The sequence below is a fragment of the Scleropages formosus genome, chromosome 18, assembly GCF_900964775.1.
Source record: "Scleropages formosus chromosome 18, fSclFor1.1, whole genome shotgun sequence".
NCBI classification, from domain to species: domain Eukaryota; kingdom Metazoa; phylum Chordata; class Actinopteri; order Osteoglossiformes; family Osteoglossidae; genus Scleropages; species Scleropages formosus.
Window position 1 is genome coordinate 18,660,603 of NC_041823.1, and position 16,158 is coordinate 18,676,760.

A 16,158-nucleotide genomic window follows, 5' to 3' on the forward strand; every position below is an offset into this window, starting at 1 on the left:
AAGTTAAATTATAAACACAGTAATGCAGTTTATAATTCAGTCACATGTATAATTGGTCTTGATGGTTTTAAGTAGGTTACAGTTGCACCACATTAACCCTGCTTACTACCTTTAAATGTATGTACAAGTCACAGGCCTAGTACTGGATTGGCATACGTAGCATTTTGTTGTAGTCTGGTTAATTAGTGCTTAAAAACGTCAGTTAAATGAATAAATGTAAATGTAAAAGGTAAGGCGCTGACATAGAAGCCCCTACTTGAATCCAAAAGGGACTACAGCGTGCAGAGCTAATGGATTCGACCCGAGCAAACGGGCCGCAACTCCCGACATTTCAGTTTATGTGAACAATAACATCAAGCTAAAAAATAATAAAATCCGACTTTAATCAATTTATTATTAAAACATCACACTGGGATAACGTCGCAATAATCGGAAGGTGCAGACATTTAGCTATCGAGTGCTTATAATGTTATATATACAGTATAAGTTATAACAGTATCGCCTGAATGTTGTAACGCTTGTAAGTTTCATTCGGTAATTTCAGTTTATTTTGTATTCTGACGACAGGAGTGACAGTGACCGCCATTAAGAGCCCTTCAGTAAATTTGTTACGAAATAAGCCAGTCACACAGTAGGTAAATTCAGTTCTGTTTACTCTTGACATTTAGAACAAAGGTGCGGACACACTGGACGGGTTTTAGTCGCGACTTTGTCTTCGATTACAGTTCAGCAAAAGGCCCATTTTTTTTTCCCGAGCAGCGCTCCGACTGCACGAGACACTAGTATCTTGTCAGCTTAATGCCGCGGAACACTGACTGCTCTGCTCCCGCTCGTCCTACATGCAAGCAGATGTGCTCCTGGATTCCGTTTCGTGTTATCACTGACGTTACAAGCAATTAGCGAGTGACTTATTTACTCTCAAACGCTATTCAACCCGCGACTTGAAAAAAATAAACTAAACGGAAAAAAAAAAACTCTACCGCGGCCGCCATTTTGAGCGGCAGGATCCGCGAATCCTTCAATTGGTATAATAAAATGGCTTCAACTTTGTCGTGCACGGTTCAAAGTTTCATTTTTATTTGACACAGGTTACTAAATTTTGACACGAAAACAAACTTAATATGAACTTTAAACGTTAAGGCTGTATTTCCTTGATAAAGTAATCGGCGTAAGTCAAAGATGGTGGTTTTACGAACAAATCGTTCCGTCAGTGAAATTTAACATTATGTGTTGTAATAACTGACTAACTTTCGATAACATTCTCATTTTTTTCCTCTCTTCGTAACCAGTGAGCAGCTGTAGTAGCAGAATCACACTTAAACGCTTGTAGGAGCTGTGAATGTTAGGAACGCCGGACCACTTAAACTGTTACGCTCCTCGGAAGTGTTTCGCGGACCGGAAACGACCGAAGAGTAGCGAACACACGTCACATACACACATAGGGGGGCACAAAATCGACTCGGGGCGAGAAAAAAAATTGGCCGACATAAAAAGCAATTCAACAATTCATAAGCCCGAATGAGGATTCATCTTGTCGCATGGACTGGAAAACGGTGGCTATAACAACGGGTCACTTGTGCAAGCAATAGAAAGAGCTAACATTAAGGCAGCAACGGAAATGGAGTTTTGCTAACGGTTTGAAAACAGCAGGACAGGCCGATGAACGAGTGGGAGAGTGAAGGGAAAAGAGGAAAAACAACCGGCCAGGCCTCCAAAACTATGTTTCGCCCCGGCGCAACAATACGAGATGGTGTAGGAAGTACCTTGAGTGTGATTACATATCGCGGCGTCCGGAACATGTTTTTGTAGCGCATCTCTGAAGCACTCGCACGCACTGCCGTTTTGTTTTTGACGAGGTCCGAGGAGGCCTATGAGGTTGCGCTGTGTGCGAAAGCATTCGCACCGCAGAGCTATTTTTCTTCAGAGAGGAAAAACTGTCCGCGAATGAGTCTCTACTGTCGCCGCTTTGTTTATCCCTCCAGCGCTCTGTGAACATTTGCAGGGTCACGTTAGCTGGCCGGGTGGCTGCAGCATAGCTGCACAGCCAGCGAGCGACATAACCGATGGTGAAGCCCGCCTCGCTAGTACTACGGGCAAAGATTCATGATTTTTGCCAGCGCGGGACCGCTTTTGTGAGGAGGATTGAAGAGCGAGTGAGAGATGTGAATGGAAGCGGGAACGCGAATGTCCCTCCCTCTCCCTGCTCCCCTGTCACTCACTGCTCAGTCCATCAGCCCGGGTTCGCTTACACATCTCCGAACCCGCAGGTAAGACAGCTCTCCTTCACTTGCATTCAGTTATAATGATCACCTTTTACACGCCACTGACTGTCTCACTTGCGGTTCCTCCTGCCCGTGTGAACGCGGTCTTCCTGCATGCCACGGCTCTGTCTGTGTGACTGAGATCAACGTGCATCAAGTGCGGAGGTCATGATGAGACGCCTCGCGAGCTACATGCCATGGCCACCCACACTGTTCCCCGTATTTACTAACTGCACGGTCGATGCTTGTACAATATTATTATATAGCTTGCGCCCTCCCGATCGGCCTGCGATACTGATCAGTGCAGTGGTGCTGCGATTCTGCAGCAGCAGGTCTCATACTAGCCTTACATGCCTTGCGAAGCAGGAGCAGCCTGTTAGGGACCCGCTTTGACGTCAGATAAATGGTCGCATTGTACGTGTTTCCTGAGCGAAAGACGTGCGGTGGAACAGCTACACACCACTTTAATTACCCGATCGGATGCGATGCTTTCCACGGATTCCTTATAGTTCCGTTGAAGAGCTTCTCCTGCTCTTCGGGCAGCTTTTCAGTTCGATTTGGGATGTCATGCTGCAGTGTAGTGATTGTATGACCTAAAACACACATGTAGAGTAGAGCAAGTACAGAAGAGAGAAGTTACATGCTTTCCCTTTTTTTTTTCTTTTACATAAACCGTAGCGGTTTGTGACAACGTACTTAAATGTTGTAAAGTGACAGAATCATGACCCATCAGATTGAGACATAATGCTGTTCACACTGAGAATACTTCCTGAACAGTGCCCTGTCACTGATTCATTCAGTGTGTGAAGTCCCTGCTACAAACTGCAGTGAATTCAACGTTTCCCATCTGATAATATCAGTTTTGCTGAAAGATCATGAACTTGATCCCTAGCATCTGCATATCTTCAAGTGGATGAAGCATTTTCTAGGAGAGTCTATGGCACTTAAAAAAAAAAAAAAAAAAAAGTCAAAATACTGTTCATGGTACTTGTGACTAATTTTGTTAAATGTCATTTAATTAAACTTTTTTTTCCATAAAAGCTTGATGCTACTGGAATAGCCTTGCTCCAAAGAAACTGTATGCTCTCTCTTGATTTTGGAATTTGTTCTTCTTTCAGTAATTGTGTCAGAAGTACATTGACTTTGTAGAGAGCATAAATCTGCATATTACAATTAGAAAAACAAATTGGGACAGGTTTGCAACACTTCTGCATTACCATACACCTCTCACAATTTAAAGATAGTTGAATAAAACACTAAAGTGTTCCAATATTTTATACTTTTTTTTCCAGTGTCATAATTCTAAGATTGTAGAATAATTTAACAGCAGCAGACATTAAAAGTCTTCTTTTCCTTAAAAATGAACGTCACTACCTTCAAGATATAAATTGAGGGTGATGGTATGTATGTGATAATCCAGCCAACAACTTTTTTCTCTTTCACACACACACACACACTTTAAGACAAGGTCTAGACTATTTTCTGCTTGCCTGCCAGGCTTATTTTTAAAAGTTGAACCAGTTTTGTGAATTATATGAAATGTCTTTGGGTTTTTTTTCTTTTCTTCTCCTAGAGTATCTATGGCTGTACTGAGATCATTGTAACAAATTTCAGTGACCTCTATGCCACTGTTCTGTAAACCTGCTGTGATACCAAATCTGTCAATCCAGAGGAGTGGCCTCTACATGAAGAAGTGATTACAGAAATTGTACATTATCATGGAACTGTGTAGGAAGGATCCAGCAGCAGATAATAGCTTATTACATGTTAATTAGTTGTCTAATAGTTAATATTATTAATACAGTCGACGGTTTTTGTTTTTGTAGTACCCTTGAGGAAGGCGCTTAGCCTAATTGCTCCTGTTAAAAAAAAAAAAAAAAAACCCAGGTGTGTAAATGATTGAAAAATCGCTTTGAAGAAGATTGTCTGCTAAATAAATGTATTCGGTGGCACAGTGAGTAATGCTGTTGTCTCACAGCACCTGGGCAGGGCCAGAGGATGTGGGTTCGATCCATGTTCAGTCCATGTGGATTTTGCATGTTCTCCCCGTGTCTGTGTGGGTTTCCTTCTGGTCCTTCAGTCCCCCCCCCCAACAGTCTAAAGATGTGTTTCAGTGAATTGGTGATGCCAGATCACTCATTGTGTGTGTGTTGCTCTGATGTATAGATGAGTGATTGGATGTAGGTACTCCGTTGCACTGTATGTTGCTTTGCGAATCCCTTTGGATGAAAAAGGTGTCAACTAAATTCTGCATAGTGTTCATTGTAAGTCTGTTTCAAGAAAAGCTTCTGCTAAGTGCAGAGTGTTAAAATTTAGTGAAATTCTGCATTACTGTTGTTGTTTAATTGCTGTAAGACCTTAAACATTTATATTTAAAATTTTGTAATCCTGTTATATATATGTTGGTGCTAGTTGAATTTCAGTAATCACTGCCACCTCCAGACATTTTTTTTTTTTTAAACTTAGCCCAGGTGTAGACTTACTATGATGATTGATTTATTTATGCTCTCACATATTTGTATTAAAAATCCTAGTGATTGCTAAGGTAATAATAAACTCACAGCCAACCCTTACGCCTGTATCTAGAAATTAATGTACACAGCACCAAGAGAAGTCAAACTGTAGAAGATCAATATGTCACAATAGTAAAGAAAAGAATTTGATTGTGCATTGAGCGTTATTATGTAGATATTAAATTATGAATTGAGTTTTCAATGATCTTTTAGTTATGGTACTTTAAAATCAAGTTAGTTTTAAAAATTTATGAATTAAATGTAAATAAGCCACTGAGAAAGACATCCTGTTATGCAGTAGCTAATGAATGGAAAGGAAAGCAGAATCATTGCTCAGTGTATATAACATTTGGATTGTTGCTTATGGTAGGTCAATAAAGTGAGTAATTTTCCTGCTTTTTCATAATCCTGTTGTATAACCTTATGTTATGTTTCTTTGGAAATCAATTTTGACTTCATTCTTAAAAATATTATTATATTTACATTTAAAATTGATCCATATTATGGAAAGTTTTCAGATGTTATTCTGTTTAAGTTTTGACTAAAATGACATCAGTTTACTTAGTTTCTTCAGGTCAGTGTAGGTAAATGAATGTGGTCAATGTGATGTTTTCATCTATTAGGGCTGCACAGATATAACCATTTATTTGTCTTCATGTCAGTTTCTACAACAACAGAACTTTCCATTTATTCCTTTATTTTTGTAATATGAAAAACTTCTGAGCTAAATTCAGAGGAAAGGGTAATAAAAATTAAACAGTAAAGTGTGAATGAACTAAATTAAACATGTCTGTGAAACTATTATTATTATTATTGATGATGATGGAAATTGAAGAGTGGATACTTGTGTAAAAGTGATAATGTAGTTTTTTGGCATTAAACATATGAAGTATTACACTAAATACAGAGAACAAAGTAACTGAACAGAAATTCTCAGTATCAACCAAGTTTTTTTGTGGAGACTTTGTGTGAAGAACATGAGTGTTTATTTTGTCTAACTTTTGCATTGGAATTTGGATGATGCTGACCCAGCAGACCATCTGTTCAGGATGTATATTCATAGTGCACATGCACAGGTATTTCTTGCAAATTTTGTCATTATGGGAATCTGATCTTGTAAGACACATTTCCCTCATACAACAGGGTCCTCTGTAAAATTCACCAGGTCAGTACCAGAGCTGATGGAAATCTCACAAAGTGGCTAATTACTGTTGTTTCATTACTGAGAAAAGTAATAATACAATATAACACATTTTTTGAATGAGAAGAAAAGGTTTTGTCAGTCCTTATCTGAGATATCTTTTTTTTGCCAGGATAAACTGTTTATTATTGCACCTTAGCAATTTGATTAAATGACCAGGTGTTATTTAATAGGTACTTTTTTCCATTATAAAAAGAGTATTGTAACATTCTTATAAAAGCATTTTATTTTGATAGCCACAACTCGGGGGGGGGGGTCGGTCATTATGAGTGGGTACCAGGTGTGGCCACTTAAACTTAATTGAAGACTCAATTATAAAAATGTGGAGAGTGGGTTTGGATTTACACTTGAGCTCTTTGGTTAGAGATATTGAATTTGGTTTTTGTGAATAATGTATGTAAGTTTTCAGAAGTATTTCATTTTGTATTGTTTAACTTTTCAGGTTTTTTGTGCTTGGTAGTTGGTAATTTTTCTGTTTTTATGGTATCCTCACCAATAGGTATTTTCTTTGGTAGTTTTCCCTCCATGTTATTGCGGAAGAGAAAAATAAAACATGTAGTTCACCCACTACTGCCTCATGTCTGGATAGCTGCACTCGTATGTCACAGTTATCCCTTTGTACTGTTGGATACTTCACTGGAGCATCATAATGTAAGGGCTTTGTCCAAAGGTCTAATACAGTAACAAGAAGAATGACCTTAACCGCCAGCCTTCATGTTACAAGTCCAAATCCTTTACTGGTTCACTACCTACTATGCTTCCAATGTTATGTTTTCCATTGTAGAGCACTAATGGTACCCTATATGGTTAATAACCACATTATGTGGATACTCAAAAAGTGAGGAAAATGCTTGATGGATAATAGTGACTTGCATTCAGCCAACATTTGTTACATGAAGAGGTTGCTACTGAAATGTGTTTTATTTATTCAATTACAAATAAGAAGAGCCTGAGTTTTAAAGATGGTTGAATCTTTTATTCTTTTGTTTACATCAAAAAATTTAAGAGAATCTTCTATTACACATTATTGTAGTGCACAGTAATGTATTAAATTTATTTTAAGTAACTATAAACTGTTACAGTTTTGAAATAATGAATCCATTTTAGCTTGCTGAAGATTTGTCAGCTTTGAACACAAACTACCGGTTTCTTCGGTGGGTTTGAATGGCAGTGTCAACTACAACTAATTTGAAGTGTTCTTATGCTTGAGCGATAGATATATTACTGGTTATGAAATGAACTATTTTATAATATAGCTATCCTATTTAACTGTATTCTGAAATGTGCATAATAGACACCTGTTAACAAGTTAAAGCAAGAGTCACACATTAAAATTGATTTCATTAAACAAAATTAACTGCAGTGCAATTTTTAAAAGCCTGGGCCTTTTTTCTTTTTATTAAACTCAAACTTTGCTCATAACTGAAAGTCAACATTAAAATTTTACTCACTTATGCTTAATATTTTAATTTTCAGTTAATATCAGCTGGAAGCTTTACCAGCTGGGTTATTCAGTTTTTACATGTTGAATAAACTGCAACTCAGATATGGTCATGACACCCCCAGAGTGTTGAGAAAAAGAATACAAACTGTGTCTTATAGATTTAAAAAAAGTCTAGTCGTCCATTGTAATGTGTCACAGGGATTTGTCTGTTGTTGTTTTTCATACCATGTTTCAACCAGTACATTGAAAAATATATATCATGGTAAATCAGTTTTCTCAATCATGGGGACATGTCACCACATAAAGCACTGGTATACAGTGCTACTGTGTGCTTAAATATTTTCATTCAGTCTGCAACAATGTTTGTGATATGACATTTACAGAAACTGTAACTTGAAGACTCAATTTTGATTGAGCAAACTGAACTGAAGTTCAGTATCTTTTTTTATGGAACATGTTCAACGTTATATGAATTTTTAGAAATATTGATTAATGAACATGCAGTGTGGTTCGGATGCTTGGAATTGAAAGATTTAAGCTCTTGTGTATTCATTTAGCAGATGCTTTTCTGGAAAGTGACATACAGTGATCACTATGTAATATTTAAAGAACAAATGGGATGGAATGTGGATGGGTGAATGACCCCTACAATCATTCACCTATCCTTACAAGGGAACAATAGAACAAGTAGACAAAGGGCAATTTAGAATTACCAGTCAACCTGAAACCTGTCTTTGGACTGTGGGAGGAAAAAGCACCTGGAGGAAACCCATGTGAACACAGAGAACAAGCAAACTTCACACACACCGAACATGGATTGAACCCATGTCCAATTGCGCTGTCCATGCGCTTTGAAGCATCAGTGCTGTACACTGTGCCACATGATTCTCTGTCATACCCAAAATCACTTACAGTATTTCACATTTATACAACTTGGTTTTTACTGGAGCAGTTCAATACAAGTACATGCTTCACTCAAGAACATGGCAGTAACAGTGAGGGCTTAGACCCACCATCTCCAGATTACAAGGTCATGTCTTTATTTGCCTGCAGGCCCATAGAACATACATAAGCACATTTCATTTGAATATTATCTTTTGGTGCAGATATAGTATAACTGAATTTTGCTTTGAATATGTTATATGAATAAAGACATGGTTATGTAATTCTAGTTTTATAAAATTGCCCTTAAAATTGTTTGTTGAAAGTATAGTTACATTTAACAATAGTTAAATTATAGTTAATTTCATATGTTCTGCTTAACTGAAAATATACATCCCTTCATTTTTTCAGTCACTGCAAGACAAGACTGTAGAAACAAGCAGAAGGAAAATTCCAGTCATCACATCTTGTCATCTCATCTGTGAAGAAGCCCAACAGAAGCAAGGAAAATAGTACACAGAGGAACACGCTGAAATTACAGAAAGTGTAAAGTGCTGGACAGTATTGTTTTTTTTTTTTTTTTTTTTTCTGTACCATTATTTCACACAAATTAAAGACTGCTTTATCTTCAAGGAGTACAAATTAAACTTTTATTCCAGTTATGGATATCAGTTGAATGGGAGAAAGACTTTCTAAGTTACTGCCAAAACTACAGCTTTGTAAGAAACATTACATGTAAGCCAGCCGTTTCAGAAGCTAACCACCTCACCTTAACACAAGAAGTTTAACATGGGCATCACGTCAACAGCATTTGTTTAAGAATACTTACCTGTACAAAACAAATATTTTATGTGATACTGACCTGTGACATAACCATGTGAATTACACCATGGAGAACTGAAATAAAAGGGATATCCGGCAAATTGAAGGAAGGAAATTGGACTACCAAGAAGTTGAAAAATTGTTTTGTGACTATTGCAAAAACACAGGCTGTGTGCCTGAAAAAGAAATTGCATTTGAACAGATTAAAAATCCTATAGCAGTTATTTATATTTGCCAACAGACTGGAAAAGCTCCAGCAAGTAGTACAGAAGGACAACAAATAAACCAGAGGAAGGAACGTACCAAAAGACAAGTCCTGTTGCCCGCTCCTCTTGGATGGAGAGTGGAGGCAGTGGGCGGTCATCAGCAGGAGGAGGGGGTGGCAGCGGAGGGACAGGGACAAGTAATAGTGGCAGTGGCGGCGGCAGCAGCAGCAGCAGCAGTGTAGGAGGAAGGGGGTCAGGAAGTAGTGGAGGAAACAGTTCCAGAAGTGGTGGTGCTTCAGGTTCAGGATCAGGATCATCAAGCCGTAGCTCCTCCATTAGTGGTAGTGGAATTATCATTGCCACTTCTGGGGCTGGTGGTGTGGCTCCAGCTCCCCCACCTGCTAGCGAATGGGAGATGTTCCAGTTTGGCAAATACAATCTGGACATTATAGAGATGCTAAGTGGACATCAAGCCCATCAGTTTAAAGGTCTTGGATTAGAACGACAGCTGCAACATCAACAACAAGTTCAACTTCATCAGCATCAACAGCAGCTCCAGCAGCAACAGCAGCAGGCTGAAACTTCAGGAGCCCTTCTGTCTGGTTTAAGTCTTGGATCACTTCAGGGATCTAGAGGCAACGCATTTTCAGATTCATCTTCAATTTTTGCCAAAATGAGTGCTCCTCCCCCACCTTTGCCACAGCAGCCCCCATCTTCATCATCTTCACAGAGTTCTCGGAAGTCAAGCAAAATGGGTGTGAGTAGTGGTAGTGGAGGAGGAAGTGGGGGTCATGGAACTGGGTACCCACAATTTTTGCGTTCTTTTCATCCAGCAGAAGCAGCTTTAGCTCAAGAACAACTTCATCCAGGAATGGGTCGTTTTGAGCATTTCCCTGGGGCTGCCGGAGGCAGTGGAGGAGGAGGGGGAATTGGAGGAATAGTCACAACTGCTCCTCCACCTCCACCTCCCTTACACCCTGGTCTCTCTGTTCCACAAGCATCCCCTGGGCCTTCCTCATCATCTCCATCTCCTTCAAGTTCAACTTCGACCTCCAACAATCCTCCCAGCAGTAGCAGCACAGTAACTTCTCTGGGACACCAGATTGTTGGGGCCCAGTCTGATGCCCGCAGCTTACACCAGCAATTCAGCTGTATGCTGGCAGCCAATCAGTACTTTCTCTCTGGGGTCCCAGCCAATGCCAGTTTGGAGCAGTTTTTGGTACAACAAGGCACACACAACCATCTTGGCTTGGGTTTAAGTCAAGCTGGTGGGGACTCAAGTTCAGGACTGGCTCCTCCCCCTGCTCTTCATCCCTCTCACACACATAGTCACTCTACCCCCCAGCAGCAACAACAGCAGCAGCAACAACAACAGCAACAACAGTTACCATCTCATGCCTTATCTCACCCTCACTCTCATTCTCACCCTCATCACCCTCTCCACCCAGCATCCCAGCCGTCTTCCTTAGGTGGTTTTGATTTCCAAGGTATTCCAGTTCTGTCAACCAATCAGTTAGCATCCTTGATGCAGCAAGAATCTGGCTTGCCTCTCCCACTGCCACTCCTCTCTCTCTCTAAGGAAGAAGGGAAAGGGGACAGTGGAGGTGGAGGAAGTGCTGGAGGAGGCAGAAGAAAGAAAGCTATGGCTGGCTACTTGCCCCAAAGGAAATCAGAGAGTAATAATAACAATAGTAACAGCAGTAACAGCCAAAGCAGTGGAGACCCAAACTCCAGCAACAGCTCTGGGAGACATGGCCATGATGCCACATCAGGCCTTGTTGTGGGCACTGGAGGGCTTAATATTCCAAATGTCAGTGGAGAACCTTCTATCCTCTCCTCTTCTTCTTCCTCCTCTTCCTCAGCTGTCTCATCCTCTTCTTCCTCTGCTCCTTCTTCAACCTCTGCCTCAGTCCTTGTAACAAATGGTTCACAACTTTCCAAATCTGAAACTGCTGGTGCTATGGCACCTGCTGCTACTCAGCCTGAACCAGAGCCTCTCTACCACTGCGGAGAATGTGGCAAAACTTTCACTCATCTCTCCAGCCTGAGAAGGCATCTACGTAGCCATGGTCTGGTTTCTGGATCTGGCAGCAGCACTAACACCCGTAACAACCCCACATCTAATCCTAATCACAACCACCACAACCCTGATCCTAGCCTCCCTCACTCAACCCAAGAACTCACTTCTCAATCCAATGCCCATCAACAACAGACACAACAGCAGGCTTCTTTAAATCCCCAACAACAGCAGTCAAATCCAGCCCCCACCTCTTCCTCATCTTGTCCAAGTCCTGAAAAGACTCATCGTTGTCCTGAATGTGGAAAAGGCTTCAAGAAAAGGGGGCACCTTCTCCAACATGGTGTCATTCATTCTGGTGCAAGACCTTTTGCATGCACAATTTGCCAGCGTGCTTTTAATCGTCGTGAGTCACTCACCCGCCATGAGAAGATCCATGAGGAGAAGCCTTACCGCTGTCCAGCTTGTGGCCGTTGCTTTCGCGAGAGCACCTCACTACTTAATCATGCAGCTTCAGGCACTTGTGGCAAACCAGGGAGGGGATCAAGATCTAGACCAAGCACGAGTGGTGTGAGCAACTCTATGATTGGACGTGATGGACACTATGGGCGAAAGAATAATAAAACAAATGCTCTAGCTGCAGGAGGCATGGAATCTGGCGAAAGTGGAGTAGTTGACTATGCCGGTGGGCAACTTAGTGGAGGTGTAATTTATGGGAAAACTGAGGAAGAAGAAGATGAGGAAGAAGAAGATGGAGTAGTGGGAAGTATGATGGGTGGAGATGTGGAAGATGAAAAGACAGGGTTAAGCTGTGAAGGTCTGTTCCAGCAGGGCAGAGGTGGGGAGAAAACTGAACAGAAGTATGCTGTTGAGTACTCTCGAAATCGTTACCAAACGTCCTATCGAAGCGATGATTTCCGTGCTGACTTCAAGCAACATCGTTCCCAAATAAACCCCTCTCCTTGTTACCCTGGAGAACTGTCCTGTGGAAGTGGAATGGCAGGTCCTGCTCTCAGAAAGGCACCTTTAGCCCCTACGCTACACCCACATCCTCAAAATCAAACTCAGCAACAGCAGCACCAACAACAGCAGCCCCATCTCCCCCTCTCTTCACTCCTAGATGACTCAGAAGACGATGTAACCAGTTCGGTTAACAGTGCCATTTCTGCCATTGCAGCAGCTGCTGCAGCATCCTGCATGCCTGGTGAGCTTAGTAGTGCCACTCGGGGAGAGGAGCGAAGGGATATCATAGGAGGTCTTCTTGGGGGACTTGGTTTAGGTCCGCTTGGAGTTTCACCTGGTGGTCCTTCATCAACATCCGGAATGGACAAAGCTTATAGAGGTGGTGTTGGAAATCAGGATGGCATGGGTGTTACAATGACAACTTCAACCAATCAGAATCAACAACAGCATCACCAACAGGGTCCAACTGTCAAACCTAAGCGGCCTCGCAAGCCCCGATCAAAGAAAGAGCCCAACTCAGGTAATGGAACTCCTGGGGAAGGCAGTAAACGACGACAGCGAGGAGGAGCTAGTGGGGACAGCAGTGAACGACTGTTCCTATGCAGCGTCTGTGGTCGTGGTTTCACCCGTCGCGAAACCCTTAGACGACATGACCGCATCCACACTGGGGAAAAACCCCACCACTGCTCTGTTTGCGGAAAAAATTTCAGAGAAGCATTCCATCTTACCAAACACCACACTGTTCATTCTGGAGAAAAGAACTATAAATGTGGTTTGTGTGGCAAAGATTTTGGTTATGCGCAGAGCTTAAAAAGACATGGAAAATTACACCAGAAAGGGGAATATGAGGAGGTGTCCACAACAGCAGGAGGGAGTAATATTAACAGTAGCAACTCTACTGCAGCTCCCGGAGGGGGCATTAGTCAAGAGAGGGATCAAGGAAACTCTGATGCTTATTACTCCTATCCTCCAGATATGAAACCTCAAGGAGCTAACACCCAGCCTCCTCCCAGACTTTACACTTGTGCCATTTGCTGGAAGTCTTTCCGTCACCATTTTCACCTGACTGCTCATCATGAAGCCGTTCACGAGGGTGGGGATAGACTCTTCTGCTGTGAGGTGTGTGGAAAGGCCTTTGCTTATGCCAACAGCTTGACAAGACACCGCCTTTCACAACATGGTTTGACTCGAACAGGCCACCAAACTAATCAACCAGGAGGCAGTGGTGTGTCTGGGGGCAGTGGGAATACAAGTGGATCTGTGTCTGAGAGTGAAGCAGCCACTAATACTCTGCTTCAACTTGTACCACCTACTGCAACTCATGGGGGACAACAAGCTCACACTAGTTTAAGCCACTCTCAGCAACCTCCTCAACAGCCTCCATCAGGCTTCTCTCCTCTCTTCTACCTCCCTGAACTGGGTCCTCCTCACCCAACAGCCTCCAGTGCTCCTACGTATTCTCACCCTCTTCCACCTAATTCCACTTTGACTCCCCTCTCCAACCCCCAGCAGCCTGCCGGAATAAAAGGGGAGCCTATGTATCAAACTGGACCCACACATACCCTGAATAATGCACCGTCTATCCATCCTCTTCTACTTCTGCCACCCTCTCAACAGCAACATCACCATTCACAGCAGCATCCAGTTGAGATGCAACCTCCAGATCAGCAGAACTTGCAATCTCAGGGAGATCTAAAGAAACGCAAAAAGAAGAAAAAGAGAAAGGATGCATTAGACGGAAGAGGAGCCACGGGAGGAGAACCTTCAAGTTTAGCAGAAGGGGTGAGAGAACAGAGGAATGGTAACAAATATGTGTCAGCAGCAGAAAAGCAGAAATGCAAGAGGAGGAAACTGCAAAAGAGAAAAAGAGGTGGGACCCATCAACAGCAGCTTAAAAGAAAGAAACGAATAGCTCATGTTTTAAAGCTAAGACGAGCAGATGGTGCGAGCATAAAAAGGTTGTCATCTTTGGATATTCCTCAAAAACACTTCCCATGTCCTTTCTGTCCACGAATAAGTTTTCCTCGCCAGGCAGCATTGTTAGTTCACAGAGCAGTCAGACATTCTCCAAGGACCACCTGCCCCCAACCTCGTCGGGAGTGCCCTGCCTGTGGAAAGCGCTCTCGCAAATTCCTCACAGCCCTTAGTCATAGAGGGTCTCATCTTGCCCGAGGATCTTTTTCTTGTCCACGGTGCCTCTCTCGTTTCTGGAATGGGATACTTTTGGAGAGGCACACAGTATTCTGTCGAGGGAGCCTCGAGGGAGAAGGAACTGCAGGAATTTGCAGTGGGACTTTGAAACTGAAATCCATTCAGAGAACAGTAAAGAAGAAAGAAGGACAGAGTGAAACAGTGCTAATGGAGTACAGACACTAAATCTTTTTGTAAGACTGAGAAGATTTTAACTTTAGAAATGGCAAGTGGAGATTAAATTCTTTTATACCAGTGGTGGAAGACTAGGGCAATAACACTTTTATGCCTTTAAGTCAGACTTGGACTGACATAGTGCCACTACCACATCTCCCGCTGAACTTCTGATCACAATTATGTGGAGCAGCATTCTTGGAGGTTGCAGACTAACTGGGTGAAAAATAAAAATCAACCTCAGAAGATGCACCTGAAGTTGCTGGGAGAACTGAAGACTTTCTCCACATCTCATCTCCTAAACAATTAAATAGTCCTTAGCTAACTTTGCTGGGATGTTAGAGATGATTAATTGGAATATGGCTAATACTGTTTTCCCCTGTCTAGTTTACCCCCTTTAACTAAGTCTCCCTATATAGTCTCTCTGCTGTGTATAATATGTAGTTGGTGTTCACTTAGGGCCCCAGTGGCATTGTGCTTGACTGTTTTTGTTCTTATAAAGTACTTTGGGATAAACACAGGAGGTCAGTGAATGCAGAGACTAGAAGCTTTGTTTTGTAGAAAGTCGATGTGTCCATGCAAGACAAACAATCTTTGTATGTTACTTGGTCAGAAAGTCATATTGTAAGTTCACGTTTGTGAATTGACTTGCAGTTAACATCTGTAAAGGAAATGTATCTCTCAAACCATGATAATGAGTATTTAAATGGTAAATTCATTATATATGGCTACACTGTAAAAAAAAAAAAAAAAAAACAGTTTTCTGAAAAATGTTTGGAAAAAAGGACAATTACAAAACTTAACATACCAATGAACAGTAAAACTTTTGTATGAAAACTTGGCAAAGGAGAGGCAGATGGGAACAAGCTGACTGTACTGTACATTTTTTATTTCATTGTTATATTGTTTTTTTATTCTAAGTAATATTTCAGTTTGTATTGTTGCTGTTTTGGAGGGTGGGTGAGTGGGTGGGATTGAGGGAGGGTGGGAGAGATGGGCTGCCATTTTAAGAAAGGAGGGTGGATTAAATGTTTGTGTGTTTATCCTCCTCTGTCCAGTTACCAACTATGAATTTGGTCTATTTCCCTTACACGAGTAGTGTTTTACTGAGCTACAGCCTTGTTCATATTCCTTTTCCCAAGACCTTTTCTTTTAAACAAAAAGAAAAATAATACTAAATACATTTCTATCATATTATTTGCCTAGTGATAAAATAGTTGGAATATATTCCAAAATAAAATAAACTTTTAAAAACAAACGTGTTGCTTTTATTTTTGAAACACAGCCAAACTAAACTATCTTGATGAGTTTAACAACGTTGGATTCTTCATGAGATTTTATTGTTCTTGTGAAATTATTCCTTATATTTACAGTTAAATGCATATGAGAAAAGATGCTTTTACCAAATTACCCATTACCACCCGAGGCCAAGCTTCTCAGTCGTGCTCTGCAACAGGACGATTCAGCTTTGGGCCTGAAGAGTCA

General features: G+C 41.3%; 1 protein-coding gene across 1 annotated transcript; it reads left to right on the plus strand.

Moving 5' to 3' along the window:
* The first annotated feature begins 1,229 nt into the window (after positions 1 to 1,229).
* Positions 1,230 to 15,876, plus strand: LOC108924282 (hornerin). Its single transcript, XM_018735555.2, has 2 exons — positions 1,230 to 2,267; positions 8,713 to 15,876. The coding sequence occupies exon 2, from the start codon at positions 9,460 to 9,462 to the stop codon at positions 14,683 to 14,685; it is 5,226 nt and encodes a 1,741-aa protein (XP_018591071.1). The 5' UTR covers positions 1,230 to 2,267; positions 8,713 to 9,459; the 3' UTR covers positions 14,686 to 15,876.
* Positions 15,877 to 16,158: the final 282 nt, after the last annotated feature.

Excerpts from the sequence above, each read along its gene's own strand:
- LOC108924282 (XM_018735555.2), top strand. The coding sequence starts at position 9,460 with ATGGAGAGTGGAGGCAGTGGGCGGTCATCAGCAGGAGGAGGGGGTGGC.